General features: G+C 43.7%; 1 protein-coding gene and 1 pseudogene across 1 annotated transcript; one reads left to right on the top strand and one right to left on the bottom strand.

Annotated features, from left to right (window-relative positions):
* Positions 1-598: 598 nt before the first annotated feature.
* RNF182 (ring finger protein 182) lies at positions 599-21,915 on the top strand. The gene is made up of 2 exons (XM_003985792.5): positions 599-649; positions 18,699-21,915. Exon 2 carries the CDS (start codon positions 18,911-18,913, stop codon positions 19,652-19,654), a length of 744 nt encoding a protein of 247 aa, XP_003985841.2. The 5' UTR covers positions 599-649; positions 18,699-18,910; the 3' UTR covers positions 19,655-21,915.
* LOC101091939 lies at positions 1,043-4,193 on the bottom strand (annotated as a pseudogene).
* Positions 21,916-23,866: the final 1,951 nt, after the last annotated feature.

The following is a 23,866-nucleotide window of genomic DNA, read 5'->3' as shown; positions in this document are numbered from 1 at the left end:
CCAGTCTTACTTCTCATGATTTCAGTTACTCCCCGTAGATGGGTGACTTTTAGAACTCTGTGTCTCATTCTGAGCTCTGATGTTTCTATCTCTATATTGTGGAGTGTAAGATGTTTCAACTTTGACTTTTTTTCTAACAAATAAAAACAAAATCTAAGAGAAAGAGTACACCGTGTTCTTGAGGTGCCTTTTAAATGTATTCCTGTCACTGATGGGGCCCCTGGCTGCTGGTTGATCAATGAAAAGATTTTGAAGATGGGTTTAAAGCCTTCTGAAAGTTGTCTCCCAGTAGCTGTCTTATTTTATTTTGTTTTATTTTACTTGCGAGTAATCATCTGGTTTATAAAAAGATACAACAAATTTTAAAATGATACAAAATATCAGTTTCAAAAACCATCAGAAAGTGAGTGCGTTTTTTAATGTTTATTTTTTTATTTTCTTAAAATATTTTTTTAAATGTTTTATTTATTTTTAAGACAGAGAGACAGAGCATGACTGGGGAGGGGCAGAGAGAGAGGGAGACACAGAATCTGAAGCAGGCTCCAGGCTCTGAGCTGTCAGCACAGAGCCCGATGAGGGGCTCGAACTCACGAACTGTGAGATCATGACCTGAGCTGAAGTTGGACACTTAACCAACTGAGCCACCCAGGTGCCCCATATTTTTTTTTTTTTTATTTTTGAGAGAGAGAGAGAGAGAGAGAGAGAGAGAGAGAGCAGGAGAGAGTGCGAGCACGGGAGGGGTGGAGAGAGAGACACACACACACACACAGAATCTGAAGCAGGCTCCAGGCTCTGAGCTGTCAGCACAGAGCCTGACGTGGGGCTCAAAGTCACGAACCACTAAGATCATGACCTGAGTTAAAGTCGGACGCTTACCAACTGAGCCACCCAGGCGCCCCCAAAGTCGAGTGTATTTAGCCATACTCAGCTCGTAACAGAGTGAATGAGTAAGTGGAATGATAATTCGTGTTATAGCCTATTGCTACGGGAACTGGCAACAGAACAAGTTGGAAGGCAGGCGGAGGAACTCTTTTTTGAAGAATTAGAACCAAGGGGCTCCATAATCACCTGGCATCTGTTCGGTGTTGTACCTGTAGTCGAAACGTGCATGATGGGAACTCCAGGGATCTTTCCATCCTTCACTAAAAGTCCTGGTCAGCTGTGGCCACGGCGTGGCACTGCTTAGTTACCATCTCTACTGAGCGGTCATTCGCATAGGTTCCTTGGTGTGTGCACGGTCATCTTCCAGCCTTGGATCCTTGGCAGTCCTTGGGGCCCCTTAATACTTGTGCCCCCGTCTCTCAGCTTCGGCCGTTAAAAAGTCAGTTATACAAGGGATACACTTGGCATACAGACAGCCCATCATTGACTATCCTATGTCGACTTTGGCTTTAATGGAAAAGTTGATAACGTTAGTATCAGCCAGGATGTGGTAAGGTGGGCCCAGCTGTGTGTTATATTGGAAGAATAAGCAGGAAGGATGTTGGGGGACTTCTGTGGCCTTGAGCGCACTGGGATCTTGCTTTTCTTTCTTTTTAGGTTTTAACCTGTTCTTCCCTTCAAGTCTCTGATCTCTGAGACTAGGCCTTCAGCTGACGGTCATGTATTCTTTTGCTTCCCCATTTCACTCTGCCCTGTTGTTGTTAATAGCTATTTATTTATTAAAAGAATTATTTTCGATGTTTATTTATTTTTGAGAGCTAGAGATAGAGCGTGAGTGGGGGAAGAGGAAGAGAGACAGGGAGACACAGAATCTGAAGCAGGCTCCAGGCTCTGAGCTGTCAGTACAGAGCCAGAGGCGGGGCTCAAACCCGCGAACCATGAGATCGTGACCTGAGCCAAAGTCAGACGCTTAACCGGCTGAGCCACTCAGATGCCCCAATAACTGTTTATTTTAATTTTCCACTACACCCGGTCTCTGCATTGGCCCAATCTCGGCTGGCTATCCTTTGCCTTAGACTCTAAGACATTGCTTCTATGACATTACTTCTCCATTTAATATATCTTGTCCCACAACACGTTTCCCTCCTTTCCATGAAGATTTTCGTTTTTCTTTTTTTAAGAGGAAGTAGCATCTTTTTTTTAATGTTTATTTATTTTGAGAGAGAGGGAGAGAAACAGGGAGAGAGAGACAGAGAGAGAGAGAAGCAGGGAGAGAGAGAATCCCAAGCAGACTCCATGCTGTCAACACAGAGCCCAATGCGGGGCTCGATCTCATGAACCACGAGACTGTGACGCGAGTAGAAATCAAGAGTCAGACACTTAACTGAGCACTCAGGCACCCCTCCACAAAGATTTTCTAGACTAATTCTGACCACTTTTAAGGATACTAGCATCTGAGCTCTATTTTTCTCTCAACCATAAAATTGGGAGAAATGTTTTTCATACCTTAGAAGCTTCCCTAAGCCAATTATTTTCTGGGCTGATAAGAAAGACAGCAGCACTCTTCTAGGTTTGCCTTTTGAGGGTCTGAGTGTTTAATGGGTCTGTCACACAACACCGTCGCTTAACCTTAATACGTAATAAATACAGAAGTGTCTTTCTTCACAGTGCGCTGCTTTTCCTGGACAACTATCATTTTTATCTCCTCAAAAATAATGTTGTAGCGTTTCGCTTTATCCTGATCTTTGTGGTTGAGTTTGTGCCAGTCAGTAACGCCGCATTTTGCAGCCGTGTTGCAAAGTGACATCTTCATTAAGGTTGAGTCCGAAAAGCCTATTGAGAAAAGCCATTCAGGGCAAGTAAATGCAACGAAATCTGACTTGATTTCTGTTTCCCCTTGCCCATGTTTTTTGGCCCATTATTAAAGCATTTTTGCCCCTTACTAAAGCATTTCGTGAATTCGATGGTTCTCATTTTGCTGAGTCAGAGCACAGTTGGACTTTGGTAGCTGTAAATACACTACATTTCAGGAGGTGTTGTAAATGTTTTTATTACGGCTGGAGGAGAGATGATATGTACTTTAGAATTTGGGAAGTGAACAAAACACTTTGGGGAGAGGAAGAGTATTTTTGTCACTTTGTTTTTATTGTAGAGTAATATTATAAACATAACACCTTTCTAGCTTTTCCTGTGTCTATAATAAGTTTGAGAAAGCTGTGTTTAGATATGTGGTGATGACAGTTTTGCTTAGTATATCAGGGTACATTTAGAGAAAATGAAAAAAGGTCTTAAAGCAACATATAGCTTCTTAGGTTGATGTCTGGACATTTACAGAGAAACAATCTTAAAGGAATTGTATTGTGTCCATTTTATTGAACAGACTTTTTTTTTTTTTCAACGTTTATTTGGGGACAGAGAGAGACAGAGCATGAACGGGGGAGGGGCAGAGAGAGAGGGAGACACAGAATTGGAAACAGGCTCAAGGCTCTGAGCCATCAGCCCAGAGCCTGACGTGGGGCTCGAACTCACGGAGCGCGAGATCGTGACCTGGCTGAAGTCGGATGCTTAACCGACTGCGCCACCCAGGCGCCCCAATGTGTCCATTTTATTAATGCATATCTTTGATGAGCCTAAACCTGAAGCTAATGGTGGACAAATATGTATGAAAATTGGGGATTGTCAGTAATGAAGATAAAGGAATTCCTTCATTTGTTCAACATCTATGAAGGGCTGCCTAGATGCTGTGATTTATGAATATTTTTACATATTTATTTTCGAGTTAAAGATTTTTTGGGAAATTCATCTGATCGGATTCAATATTTCTTTACGATAATTATAGGACATTAGATTTATAATTTAAAAATCCAGATTAAAAATGTACAGTGTTCAAGAATATTTATCAAGACAAAGTGCTCACTTCACCACACTTAGCAACGTGTGATGTGGTAACACCGATTGATGGAGAGAGGAGGAATCTTGGAGATAATTCAATATACTTATTTATTTGGCAACTATTTACTCTGTGCTGGCTTATGATAGGTGCTTGTGCCACAGTGGGAAACAACGTATCAGTGGCACTTGTATTCTTAGAAACTACATTCTAGTAGTGGAGATTGAGAGCAGACAAATTAATTAGTTAAATTGGGATTATGGAAGTTGGTTGAAGAAAAAAAAAATGGTGCTATAATAGAAAACAAATGGTAAAAGAATTTTAAAAAGAAGGTAATGAGGGAGGTGCTCCCTGAAGACTTTATCTGGAGGTTCAGATCCGTAAGAATGAGCTTGGGAAGGACATCTCACATCAAGGACATCGCCTAAAGCAGGAAAGAGCCTGGACTGTCCGTGCAACTTAACAAAGGCCTATGTGATAGGAAGGCAGTGTGGACAGCGGTTTAGGGGGGGACTGGAGGGAAGGCAGGGGCCACACTGTTGTGCCTTGCTGTATGGAGTTTGGATTTTAATCTCTATGCAGTGGAAAACTATTGAACAAGCAATAGGTATGATCTAATTTGTATTTTTAGAAGTGCACTTTTGGCTTCTGCAAAGAAAATACGTTGCAGTGGGGCAAGCTTAGAAGCAGGCAGATCAGTGAGGAGGCAGTTTTGTAGTGGACGAGGTCGAAGATCTGATGAAGGTGGAAAGACTGGAGGCTCACTTTGGAAGCAGAGTTGACTTGACTTGCCCGTGGGTTGGACGTGAGGATGAGACACATCGTAGAATCAAAGATGACTCCCGGTTTTGGCCCGAAACACAGGAAACTGTGGTGCCGGTTGTTCCAATGGGGACGCTGGTTGGGTGGGAGTTACAGAGGAGGGTTAAGGCCGGTCTCGGACTTAGGTTAATTTGCCATATTTATAAGAGACAGGTGGTGGTGTCCAGTAGGCGGTATGGAGCTGAGAAGAAAGGCACGAGCTGTAGACACAAAATTGGGGGAGTTGTCAGATGGTATTTAAAGCTGTTGGGGTAAATGAGACGATCCAAGGGAAAGATGGCAAATAGAGAAGGAGCATGTGGCTCGAGGCCAAGTGCGAGGATGCTCCAGCATTTAGAGATTTGACAGAAGAAGAGCTGGCGGAGAACGTTGAGAACGAGCAGCAGGAAGAGAACTGGAAGAGTGTTCCGTCGCGGCAGCAATGAGAAGAGAGGGTTTCAGGAGGAAGGGGGTCGTCCCTGGGTAGAAAGCTGTCGAGAGGTAAAACCAGATAAAGGCAGAAGAGGATCCACGTACCTTTATAATCAGCTTCTGCTTTCAGAACTCTTATCTCGTTTGTCTTTGCGTCCCCGGCATCATCTAGCCGGACACATAATAGATACGAGGAAAACAGTTGTCGAATGATTAAATGAAAGAGAGTTTCAAAAGAGAGCTGTATCATGAATGAGTCAGTCAAGAATTAAATTCAGCAGTTGATCTTTTAAGTGAGTTTCTAAATCCATCGCGACAACGTTACTATCAATTGCTAATAAACTGATAAAAACATATCAGAAGGTTTTGATCTTCCGCGTGACTTCGGGAACGTGACTGCATTCTTTTTGGACAAGTAGATACGTTCCATCTTTGTTCCAAAAGAGAGGTGCTTACATTGGTTTGGAAAAAGAGGGAATATTTGCATGTGTGCGTGTGTAATGTTCGTTTCATTCAGTGAAACTGGCATCAGAATAGTTCAGCTGCTTCCACCTAAGTTTGAAATTGAAATTGCAGAAATGGTGCAAAGCACCTTAGTGTCTTTAGACATTTTATTCTTTCTTGATATGGTCCGAGAGTTTTAGTAAGTAAGCCTTGGCCAAGGGAAATTATGGAGGAAGGAATTAATAGCAAAGAGATTTGTTTAATGGGCAAGGAGTCAGTCACTTTTAATAATGTCATGTGCAGCCTGTATCCCCGTTAACCCTTGATTTTCTAAAATCTTATCTTTGCCTCTTCCAAGTAAAGAGGAAGGTACAAATCAACCAATCGAAACTTGTAAGACTTCTACATGATCTGTTAATGCCCCCTGTAGATAGATTAAGAAAAACATAATAAAAGATCTCTTGCAACTCATCAGGTAGTGGAGCTTAGTATGATATTGGAGAATTAGTAGCATATACTTTACTTGCAGCGTGTTCTATCTATAGACAGAAAACCTGTGTACCTTTCGGTACTGTATTCAATGCAGAGTCTTCTGTTAATACCAGATTGGAACGCTGAAGGACTTTATTTTTTTTTAGAGAAGGCCCAAGTGAGCGAGGGAGGGAGGGAGAGAGAGAGAGAGAGAGAATATCCCACGAGGGGTAAAGAGGCGGAGTGGGGGGGGCGGGGAGAGAAGGGAGAGTGAGAAGGAGGGCTCACCTGGGGCTCACGTTTTTACACGAAGTGGGGCTCACGCTCACCCGATGTGGGACTCGAACTCACCAACTGTGAGGTCATGACCTGGGCGGAAGTCAGAGGCTTCACGACTGAGCCACCCAGGCGCCCCTGAGTACTTTAAAAATATCAATGGCTATGTTACTTCTAGATTTCCAGGACATCCATATGGTGCTTATTTATGCAAAAATGTTTATGCCTGTGTGATTTCATGGAATCACTGCCTCGTGAGTCAGGGTTCATTATCTTTTAGCCCAAGATCCCGTAACCAGTCAGTATCAGAGCTAGCCTGCAAATCTAGGTCTCCTGATTCCAGATCCCTGTGTGTTTCCATCTCAGACTGCCAGAAGTGACGGTCATGTTCCTGGCTGTACATCCAGGGCCGTGAGGTTGCCGATGTGGGTCACTATGCATAGGGCGAGGAGTACCTGGTTTTTCTCCTTTGTTGCTGGACGTTCATTTGGATTAAAACCCTAGCAAAGAATGCATCATAAATCTCTCCTCTGCATGTATAAATAGCGGCTTCTTGTCCAAAATCAATAGCCTAGAATTGTAGATCATTAACTTGGCTGTATTCGGATAGATCATGGTTCCCTATCAAATTAAATTGCTTGGTCCTGGAGGAGGGGCAAGAGTTTTCATCTTTGAGGGAAGTTTCTGGAATGGTGTGTGTGCTGTCAGGCAGCCATTAAGGATTATGGGTGTTGCAGATTAAATTCATTGAGAGTCAGCTGTTGATCTGTTAGGAATGAGTGCTCGGCATCTGTCAAGGCAATTCTTTTAGGGTTTTCTAAGTGACAGCCGTTTATAATAGCAAGAAAGATTGCTTTTAACGAAAAGGCATAATAGCAGAAACCTGAACTCTGAGGCGGTCATGCTGTAATATGAAAGTTCAAATATTGCTAATGTTTCCCAAATCATTAGTCAGAGAATTTAGGCTGTCATAAAAACTGATGCCCACGAAGTGACCATGTTTGAGGAGTGAGGCTCCTTTTGCAAAAAAAAAAAAAAAAAAAAAAAAAGAAATTGAAAGACAGAAGCAAATCGTTAGCACTGGCTCTCCAAACAGAAACTGTAGATCACGGAAATGACAATCCCTTAGTTTGTATCAGTTTTGTGTCGTCGTCGTTATTGTTAGAGAGCCCTTCAAGATCTCTCGACTCATCATGTAGAAAGCGATGCTAGTCATGTTTATTTTCCAGGATGGGAGGAGGATCCAGGAAATGAGAGTTGGAACTTGGCAGCTGTTGCTCTGAAATAAGGGGAAAAATAGAACCTGTTCCGTTGATGCCAAATTAAAATGGTTGATGGACTCTGGGAGCATGATTCAGGCTAAATGAAACCTGTGTGAGAATCACTCGGAAGAACCTAAAGTCACCCCAAGGCATAGAAAATCAACTTGCGTGGACGGTAGAGCAATACACAGGCCAGAGCCCCGGATAGGCAGAAAGTAGGATCACAGCCACAGTTTGTTTCTGAGCTCCCGTTTGTCCTAACTTAGGGCATCTTGGAAAAAATGCTTACCTTCTATGGGCATTTACACATCTGTTAAAAGGGAATTATAATTGCCTTTCACCGTTAGGAAGATTATGCAGGATTTCTAAAAGTTTTGAGCTTCTTAGAGGCTTATAATTAACAGAAACTTATGATAAAGATCATAAAGGCTTATATATGGCAAAAATACAAGAACTGGATTTTGGCCAAGAATTTTCTCACACAGACAAAAATTGCAAGAACCACAGGGTCAGGCAGCTTCGGAGTACGTAAGAATGTCTAAATCGTCTAGGTAGGAACGGCGGCCATTGATAAATGAGGAAGATAATTTCTTTGGACAGAGATTAGCTTTGGATTTTGTCAGAAAGGGATAGTTTAGCATGGTAGGCTGGCGATCTATTGTTGTAAAGCAAACCACTTGAACACATGGTGGTTTAAAATAACAGCCATTTTATTTGCTCATGATTCTGTGGATCAGCATTTTCTACTGGGTTCTGTAGGGATGATTCTTTGGCTGGTCTCTCTTAGGGTCACTCATTCAATGGATATAATCACTGGTGGTTCAGCAGAGGCTGGTTGCGCCATGATGGTCTCACTCGCATGACTGGTGTTGGTGTGGATGTTGATACTGGCTTTTGTCTGGGCTTCTTGTCTTCACGGAGAGTAGCCTGGGCTTCCCCACATGGCTGTCCCAGGGTCCTAAGAGGCCAACAGAAGCCGCAAAGCACCCTGAGGTCAAGGGTCAGAACTCTTAGGAAGTCACTTCACTTTGCTATTCAAAGTAAGTCACAAGGTCAGCCTCGATTTCAGGGATGGGGAAGCAGCTTCCTCCACCTGTTGATAGGTCAATGGAAAGTCACATTGCAAAGGGCTGTGGAGAATTATTACAACTCCATTGGCATGCAAACAATCTACACGTGATGGGGGAAGGGCAAAGGATAGTTAGGTAAAATGGTCTACTAGTAAATTTAAAATTGAAATAGAAGAATTATATCATGAAAAGCTGGGGGAGAAGACCCAAGATAGCCTAAGATCCAAACAGGAAAGACCATGAACAGTCTAAGTTTTTGAAAGTATATATGAATATTTTTGAAATATAAAAATATGATATGAAGAATTCTTTTTAAAAAATTTTTTGATGTTTACTTATTTTTGAGAGAGAGGCAGAGCGCGATTGGGGGAGGGGCAGAGAGAGAGGGAGACACAGAATCGGAAGCAGGCTCCAGGCTCTGAGCGGTCGGCACAGAGCCCGATGTGGGGCGCGAACCCACCAACTGCGAGATCATGACCTGAGCTGAAGTCGGATGCTTAACCGACTAAGCCACTGAGGCGCCCCTGAAGAATTCTGATCTAGTGGTTTTTTGATGTAACTGATATGTGTTAATACAGCTTCCGAAATAGAAACCAGGACTTGAGCGGTAGCAAGGTAGCCAAGGAAAAAGTAAGAGGATTCTGATACTTGTGGGTGGCAAGTTTATGTATTCGTGGGGTAAGACAGTTTGCTATAGAAGGAATAACACAAAAGAATATTTGGGAAGGAGAATCCTTTTTAAAAAGTGAATTTCAAAAATCTTTATGAACTTAGAGATGTATATCAGTTTGACATGTGTCTTTACATAACAGTCACTGAACATGATGAGGACTCCCATGTCCCCCCCCCCCCCAATTAAACTTTTATCACAAATTCCCATGTTTTTGATCTGGATACACATTTGAAAAAGAAACCCAGGAATTATAGTTGGTGAGGATTCTGGGAAGATGGCAAAGTAAACTGGTTCACTATCCTGCCATTCTCCATTCTACTCTGCCTCTCCTGACCCAGACCAACCCCTGGAGCCAGCAGAACCCACAGTGCAGGGAAGTCCTGAGCTCTGTGGAAGTTGAGGGTGAGAGGGAGCGGGTGGGGGCTTACTTCCTGGGCTGGATGGGGCTGGCAATAAAGATGGGCATCTGATAAGATGGGCATCCTCCTGGGGGAGGATCAGAATGCATGGGATACTGTATAGAGCCTGATCTACAAAGGTTGAGGGCGTCTTGGGAGGAAAATTGAAAACCTCCCTCGCCCCACTGTGTGCGCGTGACTGTGTGTGTACGTGTCCCACAAAAGACCAAGGAGAAGACGAACCCTTGGGCTGAGTCCTCCCTGTTTCGGAGGCTGGGAGAGAGTGAGGAGACTCTAGAACATAAAGCCCTCCCCCTTGGTGCCTCGGCAGGGCCCTGGCGCCTGCCTGCTCCAGGAGTCGCTCTACAGGAACAGAGGCCACTGTGCTCCCACTGCTGATGCAAGTGCAGCCACATGGGTCCTCCAAGAATCCGACCTGAACCCCAGCGATACAACAAAGAGAAATAATGGCACCACAGCCAGCGAGAAGACAGTCCGTGAGAACAGATAGAACACACGGTTAATGCGATAGAGCAGCGGCTGGAGACGGATGACAACCTGACAAAACGTAGTTAAGAGCGTATAAGGAGATTTAAATGCAGCACGCAAAGGCTTCCTAGAGATGAAATGCGTGAATTTCCAATCAAACATTTCAGCAAATGAATTAAAGGAGGCGACGATTATTCCTGAGGCTTGAATTAGCACCCTGGCCAGTCAGGCAGAAGAACCCGAGAGCACAGAACACAAATATAAAGGACGGAAATCACAAGAGAAAACAGATCCAGGAAATGCAATGTGTGAGTAACAGGAAAGGCAGAAGGAGGCAAAGGAACGGATGGAGGAAAGGCCATGATTACATAAATATAAGAAACGATTTTTCTGAGCTTTAATATCAAGCCTGGAGTCTATAAATTAAAAAAAATATTGTAATGTTTATTTTTGAGAGACAGCGTGAGTGGGGGAGGGGCAGAGAGAGAGGGAGACACAGAATCTGAAGCTGGCTCCAGGCTCTGAGCTGTCAGCACAGAGCCCGATGCGAGGTTTGAACTCACAAACTGCGAGACCATGATCTGCCTGAGCCGAAGTGGGACGCTTAACCGACTGAGTCACCCAGGTGCCCCTGGAGTCTATAAATTCAAATGGCTCATCAAGTTCCAGGCAAGATTTATGAAAAAACACATCTCTGTATATATTGGGAAAGCGCTTGAACTCTTGAGAATAAAAAGCAAAATCTTAGAAGCTTCCAGACAGAGAAAACAAATGAACTACCATGAAGAAGTATCAGACTAGCCCCAGATTTCTCATGTATGACAGAGAGGGTTAGAGACAGTAGAGTAACTTCCAGAGACAAAAAGCCAGCAGCCTAAAAGCCACATATATACCCATGCTGCCATTTCCCTGTCAGAGTAAAAGAAAATTTGCTGCTCTTTAGGAACTCAGAGATGCCATCACCCATTTTCTGACAAAAATACTCCAGAAACAGTATCAAACAGAAAGTATCCACATGAGAAGTTCAACAGAAATACCTCAAGGTGAGGAGAGATACTAGCAGAGGAAATTTTTCTACATTAATCAGTTAACTCAAGTGGGAAGGAAAGAATAAATTGGAATATAGCAGTCTTGACATTCAATGAAAATGAACTAAAATTTCCCCATTAAACGTTTGATACTGTTAGACTGAGTTAATAAGCAAAATGCAGTAATCTGGTGTTTATAAGAAAAACACTTGAGACAAAGTGAGAGAAGGTGAAAATAAAAGGATGGACGAAGATCCCATGCAAATACGGAGAGTCAGAAACTAGCAATATGAGGTTTAGACAGGTAGTATTTACGGGAAAGGCATAAATCAGATAAGCAAAGACATTACATAATGATTTTTAAAAGGCACAGTTGATGAGGGAGGTAAATAAACCTGTATGTATAGAATAACATAACCACTAAATCTGTAAAGCAAAATTATTACAAATGCAAATATAGTTATGGTGAGAAATTGCATAAACATCTCTTGCTTGTCTCAACCTGTGCTAACCTTGTATAGAACCCTAAGATGGAGAAATTGAACAAATAAAAAAGTTGGATTTGATGGGCATGGGACACCTCACATCCCTTAACACAGAATATTCGTTTCTTTTTTAAAAAAAAATTTTTTTTTTCAACGTTTATTTATTTTTGGGACAGAGAGAGACAGAGCATGAACGGGGGAGGGGCAGAGAGAGAGGGAGACACAGAATCGGAAACAGGCTCCAGGCTCTGAGCCATCAGCCCAGAGCCCGACGCGGGGCTCGAACTCCCGGACCGCGAGATCGTGACCTGGCTGAAGTCGGACGCTTAACCGATTGCGCCACCCAGGCGCCCCCAGAATATTCGTTTCTGAATCAGATGCAAAACTGGATCATATACTTGACCACAAAGAAGACCTTAGCAAATTCAAAGGCAAGGGATTTTTATAGATCTTGTTCTCTGATCATAACACAGTAATATTAGAAACAAATAGTGGAAGGTAGTAAAAAGACCCTTTACTGTCTGGAAAATTAAAAACATTCTTTAAAACCTTAGCATCAAAGGAGAAAACAAAAGTCAATTTAGAAGATACCTAGATATCTGGCAAAGGAGCACGATTTATCCCGAAAGGCTTGGGATAGAGTGAAAGCTGTAGCTAGTGGGGATTTTACAGCCTTTAGATGTTTTCATTACTTAAGAATAAAGACAAATTGTACCCTTATTATAAAGTGAGAAAAACGAATGACAAAACAAACTAACAAGTTAGAAAGAGGGAATAATAAAAATGAAAGCTGAAGCTCATAAAACAAAAAATAACGTAAAGGACAAATGCATTTTCTAGTTCTTTGAAACAGCAAAATAGATACAAAGATTCATGTGTTTGATTAGGAAATAAACAGTAAAAAATGTACAAGACCAGAAATGAGAACAAAGACGTAATCAGAGAGGCAGGAACGAATCAAAGAAGATAGCAAAGAGAACGGTATTCAACGCTATGGCAACGAACTTGAAAAACTAGAAGAGATAGGTTATTTCCTTGCCAAATATAAATGTCCAAATTTGGAAGAAAATAAAATTAGGACTGTATCTTATACCGTATATAAAACTGAAAACAAGTTAAAAATAAAGCGAGACAAACTTTATAGGAAAACAGCCACATGTATAATATTAGGAGCAGCATTAAGATCGGAGACCTAGAAGCTGCAAGAGAGAGGATGAACATCTGACTGTCCGAAGAGTCAAATATTTTGCATTTCAAAACATATGAAGCAAAGCCAATAAATAGTAAAATTTGAGGAAGCGTTTGCAATACAGAGGACAGAGTTTCATGTGTCTCATGACAAGGAATGTTTACAAATGGACAAGAAGGGCCCAACAATCCAATAGAAAAATAAGCGAAAAATGAGAAGGTGTAGTTCAGAGAGGAGCAGACACAGAAAGCCAACAGGTGAGAAGGCACTCAGACCCAAATCATGATCTGTCACCCCTCAGACGGGCAAACATTTGAAGTCCAATAGCATCTATTGCTGGTGGGGGACAAAGTGCTTTTATTACTACTGGTTGACGTATGGGTTACACTCCTGTTGGAGAGCAGGCTGGCCACATCTGTTAGGGGTAACATCCGTTTGACTCAGGAACTCCACTCCTTTTCTTTCAAAGAGATAAAAACACCCGGATGTAAGGATGCATATCACGAGGTTGTGTTCTGCCGAAATGTATGTGTTGGGGAAGAATGGAGATGGATGAACGTCTACCAGGAGAGAGGTGGTTGGCTGTATTACGGTGTATCCAAATGATGAAATATGCACTCATGAAAAAAGGAATTTTTCATCAGTTGAATTGAGAGCTTTTCATGAACCGTCATTGAATGGGAAAAGCAAGATGCGGACAAGTGGGTATTAAATAGTCAAGACAATGGAAAACACGGTTCTTGTGTGTGCCATTATAATGATATGTACTGGATAAATATGTGTACATGGAACTATATACGGAAGAAACGTGCCAGCTAGTTAATATGTGTGACTGGGGGGGACGGGGAAGAAGGTAGCATTGACGCTGATGTGGATGGAGGGAGTGAAGAGGAGAAATTAGCCAGATACACAAGAAGACACACACTCATGCGTGCAGACACGCGCACACACGCGACTAATAAACAATGATATTTATGACGACCTTTGCATGTTTAGTACATTTAAATTTGTATGTATGTGTGCATGTGTGCTCGCGCACACAAGTGAAATTTTAAAAGTACATGTATTCAGTTTTACAAATCATTTATAATTTCTGCCCTAGCAAGGAGGAACCTAGATCTAAAAACATAATACATTCTCAAATCAAATACAGCATGGTAATTGTGTCCAGGGCTCTTGGAGTTGTAAGTAGCAGAAATCCAATCAACACACCAGCAGAAGCAAAGAAGGGAATTCATTGGCTCACAGGAGCCTCCACTCAGGTCCGGTTCACCTGTCATCAGGTGTCTGCCTTTTGCCTCTGTCTGTATCTCCACCTTCTGCTGTCTTGTATTTCTCCTTTTGGTTTTGGCTTTGGCCTTGGCTTTGGCTTTTTCTCCCTTTTTCTCCCTCTGGAGGGCAGGACAGTTCCTTGAAACCTCTTTTTCTGGTCTGTGCGCCCTCCCTCGGCCTTCCGGGTCACAAAGCCACACCTCTGGAGAGAAGGGAGGCGGCGCGGGCAGTGGACGGTGGAAACGCAAGTCACGTGGTTTGCGTGCGCGGGGAGCACGTCCCCGCAGAAGCGGTGGCAGCGGCAGAAGGGGGTGCAGGTCTGTGTAAAGGAGAAAACCAGAAGAAGGTCCCAGGTAGACGAAACCACAGATGTCTGCTGGAGGCTTTGCCTCAAACAGAAGCAAAATTTGCATCTTTAAGATCAAAAGAATTGAGCAGTGGAGGAAGTGGGTTTGAGTCAAACAATAAGTACCGTGCATTTAGGGCAGTGCAATTAAACGTCGGTCTGATAGCACCAAGATTCATAGTAGGTGATTATTTACGTGGATGGTCTTACCCCAGATGACTTATCAAAGGATTAAAGGCCATTAAGTGGTTGGTAAGGACTATCACCTTCATATATTTAAATATGTATTCTTCCAGGAAAAGAAAACCTTTTCCCAGCATTTACTGAAATGCAGTTGACATACACCATTGCGTAAATTTAAGGTGTAACCGTGATGTGATCCGTGTACATATTGCAAAATGTTTACCACGATAACATTGGTGTAACACATCTGTCATCTTGCATAATTATGTGTGTTTATTTTTGAGGCGGTTTTAGCATGCCAGACTCTCTCCCCGGTGCCTGCTGAGACAGACTTTCAGCAGTAGTTCTCCTCAGGGAACGCGCCAGACCGGCGTGTCTTAAAGATTCCGTTCATTTCAATATTGACTTAACAGTAGTGCCTGGATGTGTAGGTGATAAATAAGTGACATTTCAATTTTGCGGAAGAAAAAAAAAAAAAGAAAAGAAATGGAATTACAGATCATAGAGGGAAAGAGAAGTTGATCTAAAATACCTACTGACAGAAAAATCCAGGCTATTAAAAATACCAAAAATATTTAGGTATTTCCTTTCCCTTCCCTCCCCTCCCTTCACTGTCCTACCCCTCTCCGCCCCCTCTCCCCTCCCCTCCCCTCCCCTCCCCTCTCCCCTTCTTACTTCTTACTTCTTACTTCTTACTTCTTACTTCTTACTTCTTACTTCTTACTTCTTACTTCTTACTGTGAAAGATAACACCAGTACAGAAACAACGTATTGCCCGATGACATATCACCAGCTGAGCACTCCTGAGAACCCAGAGGACCATCAGCCTATCAGCCGGTGCCCTCCGACCCCGCTCCTCCACCCCTTCAAAGGCGTCCGAGATCCTGACTTGGATGTTAATCAATTCCTGGCTTTTCGTCTTAGCTTTACCACCTAAACTTGCATCCGCACAGCTTAGTTTTGCCTCTGTGTGTGTGTGTGTGTGTGTGTGTGTGTGTGTGTGTGTGTGTGTTGAGCTTTCTAAAAATGGAACCCTGCGGTATGTGCTCTTTTGGGTCTGACTTCCTTCACTCCGCATCGTGACTGTTGCCCACAGCTCTTGTCAGTGGTGAACGCATAGCTTTTGGAGGACCAAATAACTCTGACTCGTGGCAGCCCAATGAAGTTACAGATTTTCGGTTATTAGTCGAGTCCTTTGAGAGACCCTCGAGTCACAAGGAGACAGTTGAAGTATTTACTCTTAAGAACTCCAGCAGGTGGTACCCTGCCTTCCCGAGAGGAACGATCGCCATGCTGCCTTATGGCATCCCAGGAAGAAACCCTCGTCCTGGCCGCATTTCCAGGGATGCAACTCAAGGCTGTCCGCCAGCCCTGCCCGGGGCGGGGGGGGGGGCCTCTCTCAGAGGCAGGACTTAAAGTATTTCTGCTGGTGAGAGCGGGTTTGCTACGGTTGGCCTTAGGACTGAAGTAGATGTCTCTTTGATTGGATATTCGAACATCTGGTATTTTCTTTGCATGTTATCAAGAAGCCCCCGATGTGAAGTTTTATAAAGAGGAACATTATCACATAACACCGTGTCACCACATTTGAAGGTCCGATAGAGTGGTTTTCTGTGACAAAAGGAAAGCTTTGTTTCAAAGCGTGATACAGAAAGTATTAATGGGACGAGCTGCTCATCAAATGCCGAATTTTCACATCCATATAAGCTTCTTGCTGATGTTACTAGATGCACAGTCTAGCTTTCTTTGATTTTGCTAACTTATCCTCACTGAATATTTCACTTGCTCTTTTCCAGATGTCTCGGCGTATATGTTTACATTTTGCCTTTTACTTTTTCACACACCGTCAGACACATCGGTCCTTTCGATGGCGATGGAGGCAGTCACTGCTGCGAATTCTAGCCCTATTTTTAGTTTCAGCCCGCCTGGGTTTTGGAAGGCATTAAGGCCCACTGGGATGGGCCTTTGGTCTGTGCGTGGCCACAGGGGACTCCTGACAAGGGGGAGCTGTCCAGGAAGCGGACCTGCCCGGTGCCGGGCCCCATTCTGTGAAGGTAGCGAGGACTGGGTGTAGTGACAGGGATAGAACATCTTCATGGCCCTTGACTCCCCTCCTGGAGATAGATGTCCATCCCACAGGAGACTAAGAAGCCAGCTTTGTAGAATTGTGGGCAAGATACAGTCCCATTTCGCGATCACATGGGCACATGCTTCAGGACCAGGAATGAAGAAAACATTGAGGGCACATGGAAAGAAAGGGCACAGAAGAGAGGATGTGTGTGTCTGTATATCCTTTTTTTGTGCGTAAGAGTAGATATACAGAAATTGGCTTATGATGGCAGTTTTGAAATACATGCATTTGTATACAATAAACTCTATTAAAAAAAAAAAACCCGGGGCACCTGGGTGGCTCAGTGGGTTAAGCCCCCAACTTTGGCTCAGGTCATGATCTCATGGTTCATGAGTTCAAACCCCACGTTGGGCTCTGTGCCAACAGCTCGGAGCCTGGAGCCTGTTTTGGATTCTTGGTCTCCGTCTCTCTCTGCCCCTCCCCCACTTGTGCTCTGTCTCTCTTTCTCTGTCCCTCAAAGATAAATAAATGTAAAAACTAAAAACTAAAAAAAAAACAAAAAAAAAAAAACCCTACCTCCGTGTCTTGGGTGACACTAGAGATTCTGTTTATGGAGTGACTTCCTTTTCCCAACATTATGTCTCGTAACTGCCATCCATTATGCCTTTTTGTATTATATGATATCAATTAACAAATTAGCTGAGGTCATAAAAAGGAAGATAATATATATTCACTAGCCAGCTGTTCATAATTCCAAATATTTCAAGTCGAGGCACCCGCTGCCTCTTCTCTGTTAAGCGGGATGACCCACAGCGAAGTTAATCCTCGAAGAGTTGTACTGGGCTTTCTAGAGCTGCTGCGGCAGCCTTCCGCCACTGGGCTTGGAAGTGTGCTCAGAAATTCAAATACATTTCGATATTTTCCCCAGCAAAACACAAGCTCAATGTCTTACCAAAAACGTCATACACGTCAAAGCCAAATACTGGTGATGTGGAGACGGCCCAGACTTCAGCCCCCTTTATGACTGCTAATAATCGAGGACTGACTGGGCGCACGAAATCAAGCCTCAGCCTTCTGTCCAGAGCCAGTAACAGCACCCGAGGGCCGACGTTAGGCACTGTTGACTCTATTATGCTTTCTGTTCACTGCAGAGACAGAGTTTACATGAAATAAACTGGGCGAGTAGGGGAACTTTGAGGACTTCGTCCCCATAGCCATGCACGCACGATTCTTCTCGCTTAGAGATGCAACTGTGCATGTATTGTTTACTTCTCTTTTAAATGTTTGCTTATTTTTTTAGTGATAGAGCAGGAGTGTGAGTGGGGGAGGGGCAGGGAGAGAGGGAGAGAGAGAATCCCAAGCAGGCTCCGTGCTGTCCGCGCAGAGCCCGACGTGGGTCTCGAACTCAAGAACCGTGAGATCATGACCTGGGCTGAAATCAAGAGTCAGATGCGTACCCACTGAGCCACCCAGCTGCCCTTGTGTTTACTTCTCTTTTTTGAGAGTTAGACTTGGCCTGGTTGTCATGCTTGTGTCACGTGTCATCTGCCCCATTCTTCCCGGAGTGAATTTATCCTTAAGGCTTTCCTTCTTTTGTGTGTATTCCTCATCACTGCTGAGGGTATTTAGAAGACTGGCATTTACGCTATTGATGATCTGAATCGATCAGTCTGTACTGAATGGAATTTGATTGCAAATGTGTCTGTTTCTGATACATGTCCCGTTCTGTTTTCAAAGGGCCCAGAAATGTTACGAGTTTCAGAGACAGAATCTCTGTATCTAGTCAAAATCACGATGCTCTAGAATGTACTTAGACCAGTAGGAATCTGGATTCATTCTTTCCTACCGTATCTGTGGACTGAGAAAGCTAAGCATGGAGACAACACTTTCCTGTCCTGGCGCAGAAATGTGTGAGGAGGTGAAGGGGCTCTAACCTTTAAATCTATGGCTTCTCAGCCACTGGAGCTCCGAAAATTCCAGAAAGCCCTTTTCAGTGAACTCTTCACTATATTAGAATCTCTTTTTTTCCTTTGCAGACCCTGCATGTGGCCTTTTTAAATATGTGTTTGAGACAGAGTGAATGTAGAAGCTCAAAATGCCTGGACGATTTCTGATTTCTGTCCCTCCTTTTCCTGCCCTTTGGCCCCACTGCCTGATTCGGATGATGTGATATTCAGAGGGACACCTTAATCGAAGTCATCCTTCGGAGAGACACTTCTGGCCAAAGACCGTGTCCACACCATTCAGGATGGCCAGTCAGCCGCCGGAAGATGGGGCAGACTCTCAGGTCTCCGACGAGCTCGAGTGTAAGATCTGTTACAATCGGTACAACCTGAAGCAGAGGAAACCCAAAGTGCTGGAGTGTTGTCACAGGGTCTGTGCCAAATGCCTCTACAAGATCATAGACTTCGGGGACTCCCCGCAAGGCGTCATCGTCTGCCCTTTCTGCAGGTTTGAGACCTGCCTGCCGGATGATGAAGTCAGCAGCCTGCCGGATGACAACAACATCCTGGTAAACTTGACTTGCGGAGGCAAAGGCCAGAAGTGCCTGCCAGAAAACCCTACCGAGCTGCTGCTGACCCCCAAGAGGCTGGCGTCTCTTGTCAGCCCTTCTCACACTTCCTCCAACTGCCTGGTCATAACCATCATGGAGGTGCAGAGAGAGAGCTCCCCGTCTCTGAGCTCCACTCCTGTGGTCGAGTTCTACCGGCCTGCAAGTTTCGACTCTGTCACCACCGTGTCCCACAACTGGACCGTGTGGAACTGTACCTCCCTGCTGTTTCAGACATCCATCCGGGTGCTGGTTTGGCTGCTGGGTTTGCTCTACTTCAGCTCCTTACCCCTAGGGATCTACTTACTCGTGTCTAAGAAGGTCACCCTCGGGGTCGTCTTTGTCAGCCTCGTCCCTTCGAGCCTTGTCATCCTCATGGTGTACGGTTTCTGCCAGTGCGTTTGTCACGAGTTTCTAGACTGTGTGGCTCCTTCTTCTTAACCGATGTGCAAACCAGGAAATTTGACACCCGTTGCCACCTTTGAAGTTAGGTCACTTATCATTTGTTTATTTTGTATTTCTCTGTGAGGAGCGTCTGTGACCTTAACGAAGCCGTTGGCCAAATGTTTGTGGTCTCTTTTTCCACCGAAATCTGGACTCCGTCGGTTTTCCTGTATGCTGGACATAAACACGTTCATTTCTACTTAGGGGTTGGCAAAGACGCAGAAATGTAGGAGCTAAGCCTTCCTAGAGCTCTTCCGGGGAGTCTTCCCCCAGAAATGGCCAAGATCTCCCCCAGCCCTGCTAGACAGGCCCCAGGGGCGAGGGGTCAGGCTGTAGTAAGGTCTTTGTAGATGGCTAGGGATGAACGATTTCTCTCGTAATCCTTGATAATCTGTTGTGCAGGGTAGACACGAGAGGAAAGCTGTTCTGAGACATGGCCGCTTAAAAAGTGTGACTCCCCCTGCGCCCCCCCCCCCCCCCCGCCTCCCCTCCCACACCTGGTTGTTGACGTTCCCTGGAATCTTCAGGTGTTTTGTCTCAAAGTTAAGGCCACTGTCTGTGGTCTGCTGCCCCAGCGAGGGGCTCGTTCCCTGTGCACAAGCCCCTTTGCCAAGAGCGAATCGGCCTCGTGCCCTTGTGCGGTTTCAATTAAATACCTGTTCTGCCACATCACTGAAGAGAAATTAAACCCACCGTGGACTTTGCATCACAGCGCCCTTCATGACAGAACATGGCCCCTTGTCTTTGAGATACACCCTTCCCTTCATATTTATTTTCCTCTCGCCTCAGTCTTCTCTAAAATTCTCACAGCCCGGTTAGTGTTCGTGGAAACCTTCCGTGGAGTCTCTCCCTAAAACGTTTTAGTTGAGTTTTGTCTTGTCAGCCACCTTGTTCAACGAGCCCCACCCCTTACCCAGAATGAGGTTCCCCTGAAATTAGTTGTTAGATACTCATGAGGCTTCCCCCCCCCCCCCAACTGTATTTCAAATTCCACTGTGAACTTCTGGAACTTACTCCTATAATGGTTTGGGGTGAATGAATTGTGGCCGTGGAAGCCCAGAAACAATTGTGGAGATGTTCTAGCTCACGGTCTGAGGTGCCGCGGACCGACGCATTTTGCTGTGCTGTACTGAATTGTAACCCAAACACAGTGGTTTAGGCCTGTGTGCAAAATTGTGTTGCAGGAGGCCGGGCAAAGAGATGGGCCAGAAGCAGAGCCGGCGGGCTGCTTGAGAGGACCCTCCCAGGAAACACAAAGGAAACGGCAGAGAACAACTTGACATATCGCTGGTCCTGTTGGCAGTCCATTTTAGAACGGGTTCAAGTTCTTACGTAATTGATTTCAAATAAAAGCGTAAGCCGTGTGACTCGTGTTAATGATTCTGTGACGGAGGGGAAGTCGAATGTATATATTTATGAGAAGAAATTGTCTAGCAGGTTTTAGGTTTGAGGGAATAGAATGTCCACAGAAACTAGGCCAAAAAAAAAAAAAAGCGCTTTTCAGTTCCTAAAACCCATTACTGATGATTAACATTAGAATATTTATTACTCTTAGAAAAGGGCGTTACTAAGACTACTTGAACTTGTTGGCGATGAAACATTCGTTGCGTGGCACCGTTACAGTGGGTCAGTCCAATCTCCGAATTTTCGGGAAGAGTTGACGCTTATTTTTAGAATAGTCGTAGTTTGATTTTAATCGTATAACTATTGACTCTGAGAATATGTCCACCCAAGGGGAGTATGACGGGAAAGCATATGTGGGGTGTGGCCCAATGAATTGGAGCCCCAAGTTACAGCTCAATACATTTATAATTTCATAAAATCTAGTTTAGATAGCATTGTGAATGCGGTTTCCAAAAACCCATTTGTACTTAGAGTAAATCTAATGTTTAGGAGGTGTTTTGTGGTTGGGATTTATATATTTATAAGGTTTTTTTTTTTTTTAATGTCCATTTTGTCTGAAATGTAACATCAAATAAATTGGTGAGTAATAGGAGATTTCTAGAAAGCTCTGGTTGTGGGTACTGTGCATTTTGCTTATTTGTGTAATGTCTGCAGTGCTAAATTCGTGTTTCTTTGAATATTGTGATAGTCTCCTTTTTAAAAAGTTGCTGGTAACTTCATTTGGTTCTAAAGAGTTTTAAATGGAAGACAGCAAAAAACTCTTCATGCTGTTGAATGAAAACACGACAATGCTTCGATATTTTATCCACTGTGATAATATTTTGTTTGTCCATTAAATTGTTATTGTTTCCACACCAGAAGTGTGATTTCTTTGACTCATGGTTGAGATTCAGTTATTACTTTGGACTTCTGTTAACGTCAGATCATTGCAAACCTGAGCTTTTGGAAACACGGACGAAGGTGAAACAAAACCATTACCTTTACCTTGATAAATAACATTTTTGGTTTTAATTTGCTTGACTCATTTTCCGGAATGTGCCTTGCCACTCAGCAGAACAGTGTCCGTTTTAGTCGGGGAATCACTAGCCTTCTGTGATCTGGGCAAATTTTTTTAAATTACCCGATCTTTAAATGTGACCGTTGTTAGGCAAAGTAGACATCACTTGGGAATATGTCATGATTCCCTGTTTACGATAATTAGTGAGTTGGCACCACCTGTTCATCAAGAGTGATGGTTTCCTTCACTTCTGAAATTTTTGCACAGATGAGCAAGGAATCTGGTTAAGGAAGGGCATTGCCTGCACTAGTCATGACTTAGATGAGTCATGCTTAACGCTGAGAGACCCACAAGTGACGAGCGTTTGCCTGGTTTTGAACGGACACCCTGACTTTGAAGAAGTGTTCTGATATGTCATCCAGGTAGACGCAGATGCCGAAGGAATCCTGTATTGATAGATAAACTGACACCGAAGTATCAATGCCATGTCTTTGAGTCCCGGAGCACAGAAGATGGGGGGGAAGAGTTAACTTGAGTGTAATGGGGGCAAACTATAATCCTCCCTGTTTCTGCATTTTTTTTTTGAGGCTTGTTCTTTTTCCCCATTCTTTTTGGCAAAAAAAAAAAAAACAAAAAAAAAAAACACACTGGCGTTAATTCTTTTTTTTTTTTTTAGCATTTGTTTACTTTTATTTTTATTTTTTAAATTTTTTTTAATATGAAATTTATTGTCAAATTGATTTCCATACAGCACCCAGTGCTCATCCCAACAGGTGCCCTCCTCAATGCCCATCACCCACCCACTCCTCCCTCCCACCCCCCATCAACCCTCATTTTATTTTCAGTTTTTATGAGTCTCTTATGGTTTGGCTCTCTCCCTCTCTAACCCCCCCCCCTTTTTTTTCTTCCCCTCCCCCATGGTCTTCTGTTAAGTTTCTCAGGATCCACATAAGAGTGGAAACATATGGTATCTTTCTCTGTGTGACTTATTTCACTTAGCATAACACTCTCCAGTTCCATCCACGTTGCTACAAAAGGCCAGATTTCATTCTTTCTCATTGCCAAGTAGCATTAATTCTTTTTTATTAATTTTTATTTATTTATGAGGGAGACAGAGGGTGTGAGCAGGGGAGGAGCAGAGAGAGGGAGACACAGAATCCGAAGCAGGCTCAGGCTCTGAGCCGTCAGCACAGAGCCTGACGCGGGGCTCGAACTCCCAGACCGCGAGATCATGACCTGAGCCGAGGTCGGACGCTTAACTGACTGAGCCACCCAGCTGCCCCAAATATTTGCCTTAATTCTTTTGCAACACCCGCAGAAACACCACAGACTATTCCAGAGCTTTCCTCAAAACCAGTGGGAGGCGTGGTTACAGGTAAGATCTCTGAGAGATGTTCACCATTTGCTGGGGAAGCTTGAGTGCAGTGTATTTTCCCCATCTCTGCCCATTTGTTAGAGGTTACTTCTCATGGCCTCAGACACTTTATGAATTTTTGCTCTTCCGTGAGGACCTCAAGGCTTCATGCTGGGTCTTCCCTGGCAGGTTTATTTTTGTGTAAAAGAGTCTTGGTTTTTTTTTTTTTTTAAAGAAGAATGTGCAGGGCTGGATGTTGGAATTTGTATAAACGCTATAGAGATTCGACTCAGTTGCTTATATCATGTAAATTCGTGGTATAATTCAAATCTCAACTAAGTATACTCAGTATATAGATGTTTACGGTTTTTAGGGGTGCCTGGGTGGCTCTTCTGGCTAAGCGCTGGGCTTCGGCTCAGGTCGTGATCTCACAATTCGTGGGTTTCTTTTTTTT

This window comes from Felis catus, chromosome B2, assembly GCF_018350175.1.
Source record: "Felis catus isolate Fca126 chromosome B2, F.catus_Fca126_mat1.0, whole genome shotgun sequence".
Lineage (NCBI taxonomy): Eukaryota > Metazoa > Chordata > Mammalia > Carnivora > Felidae > Felis > Felis catus.
Note: the sequence above shows the minus strand (reverse complement) of the source record. Positions and strands in the feature narration are given on the sequence as shown.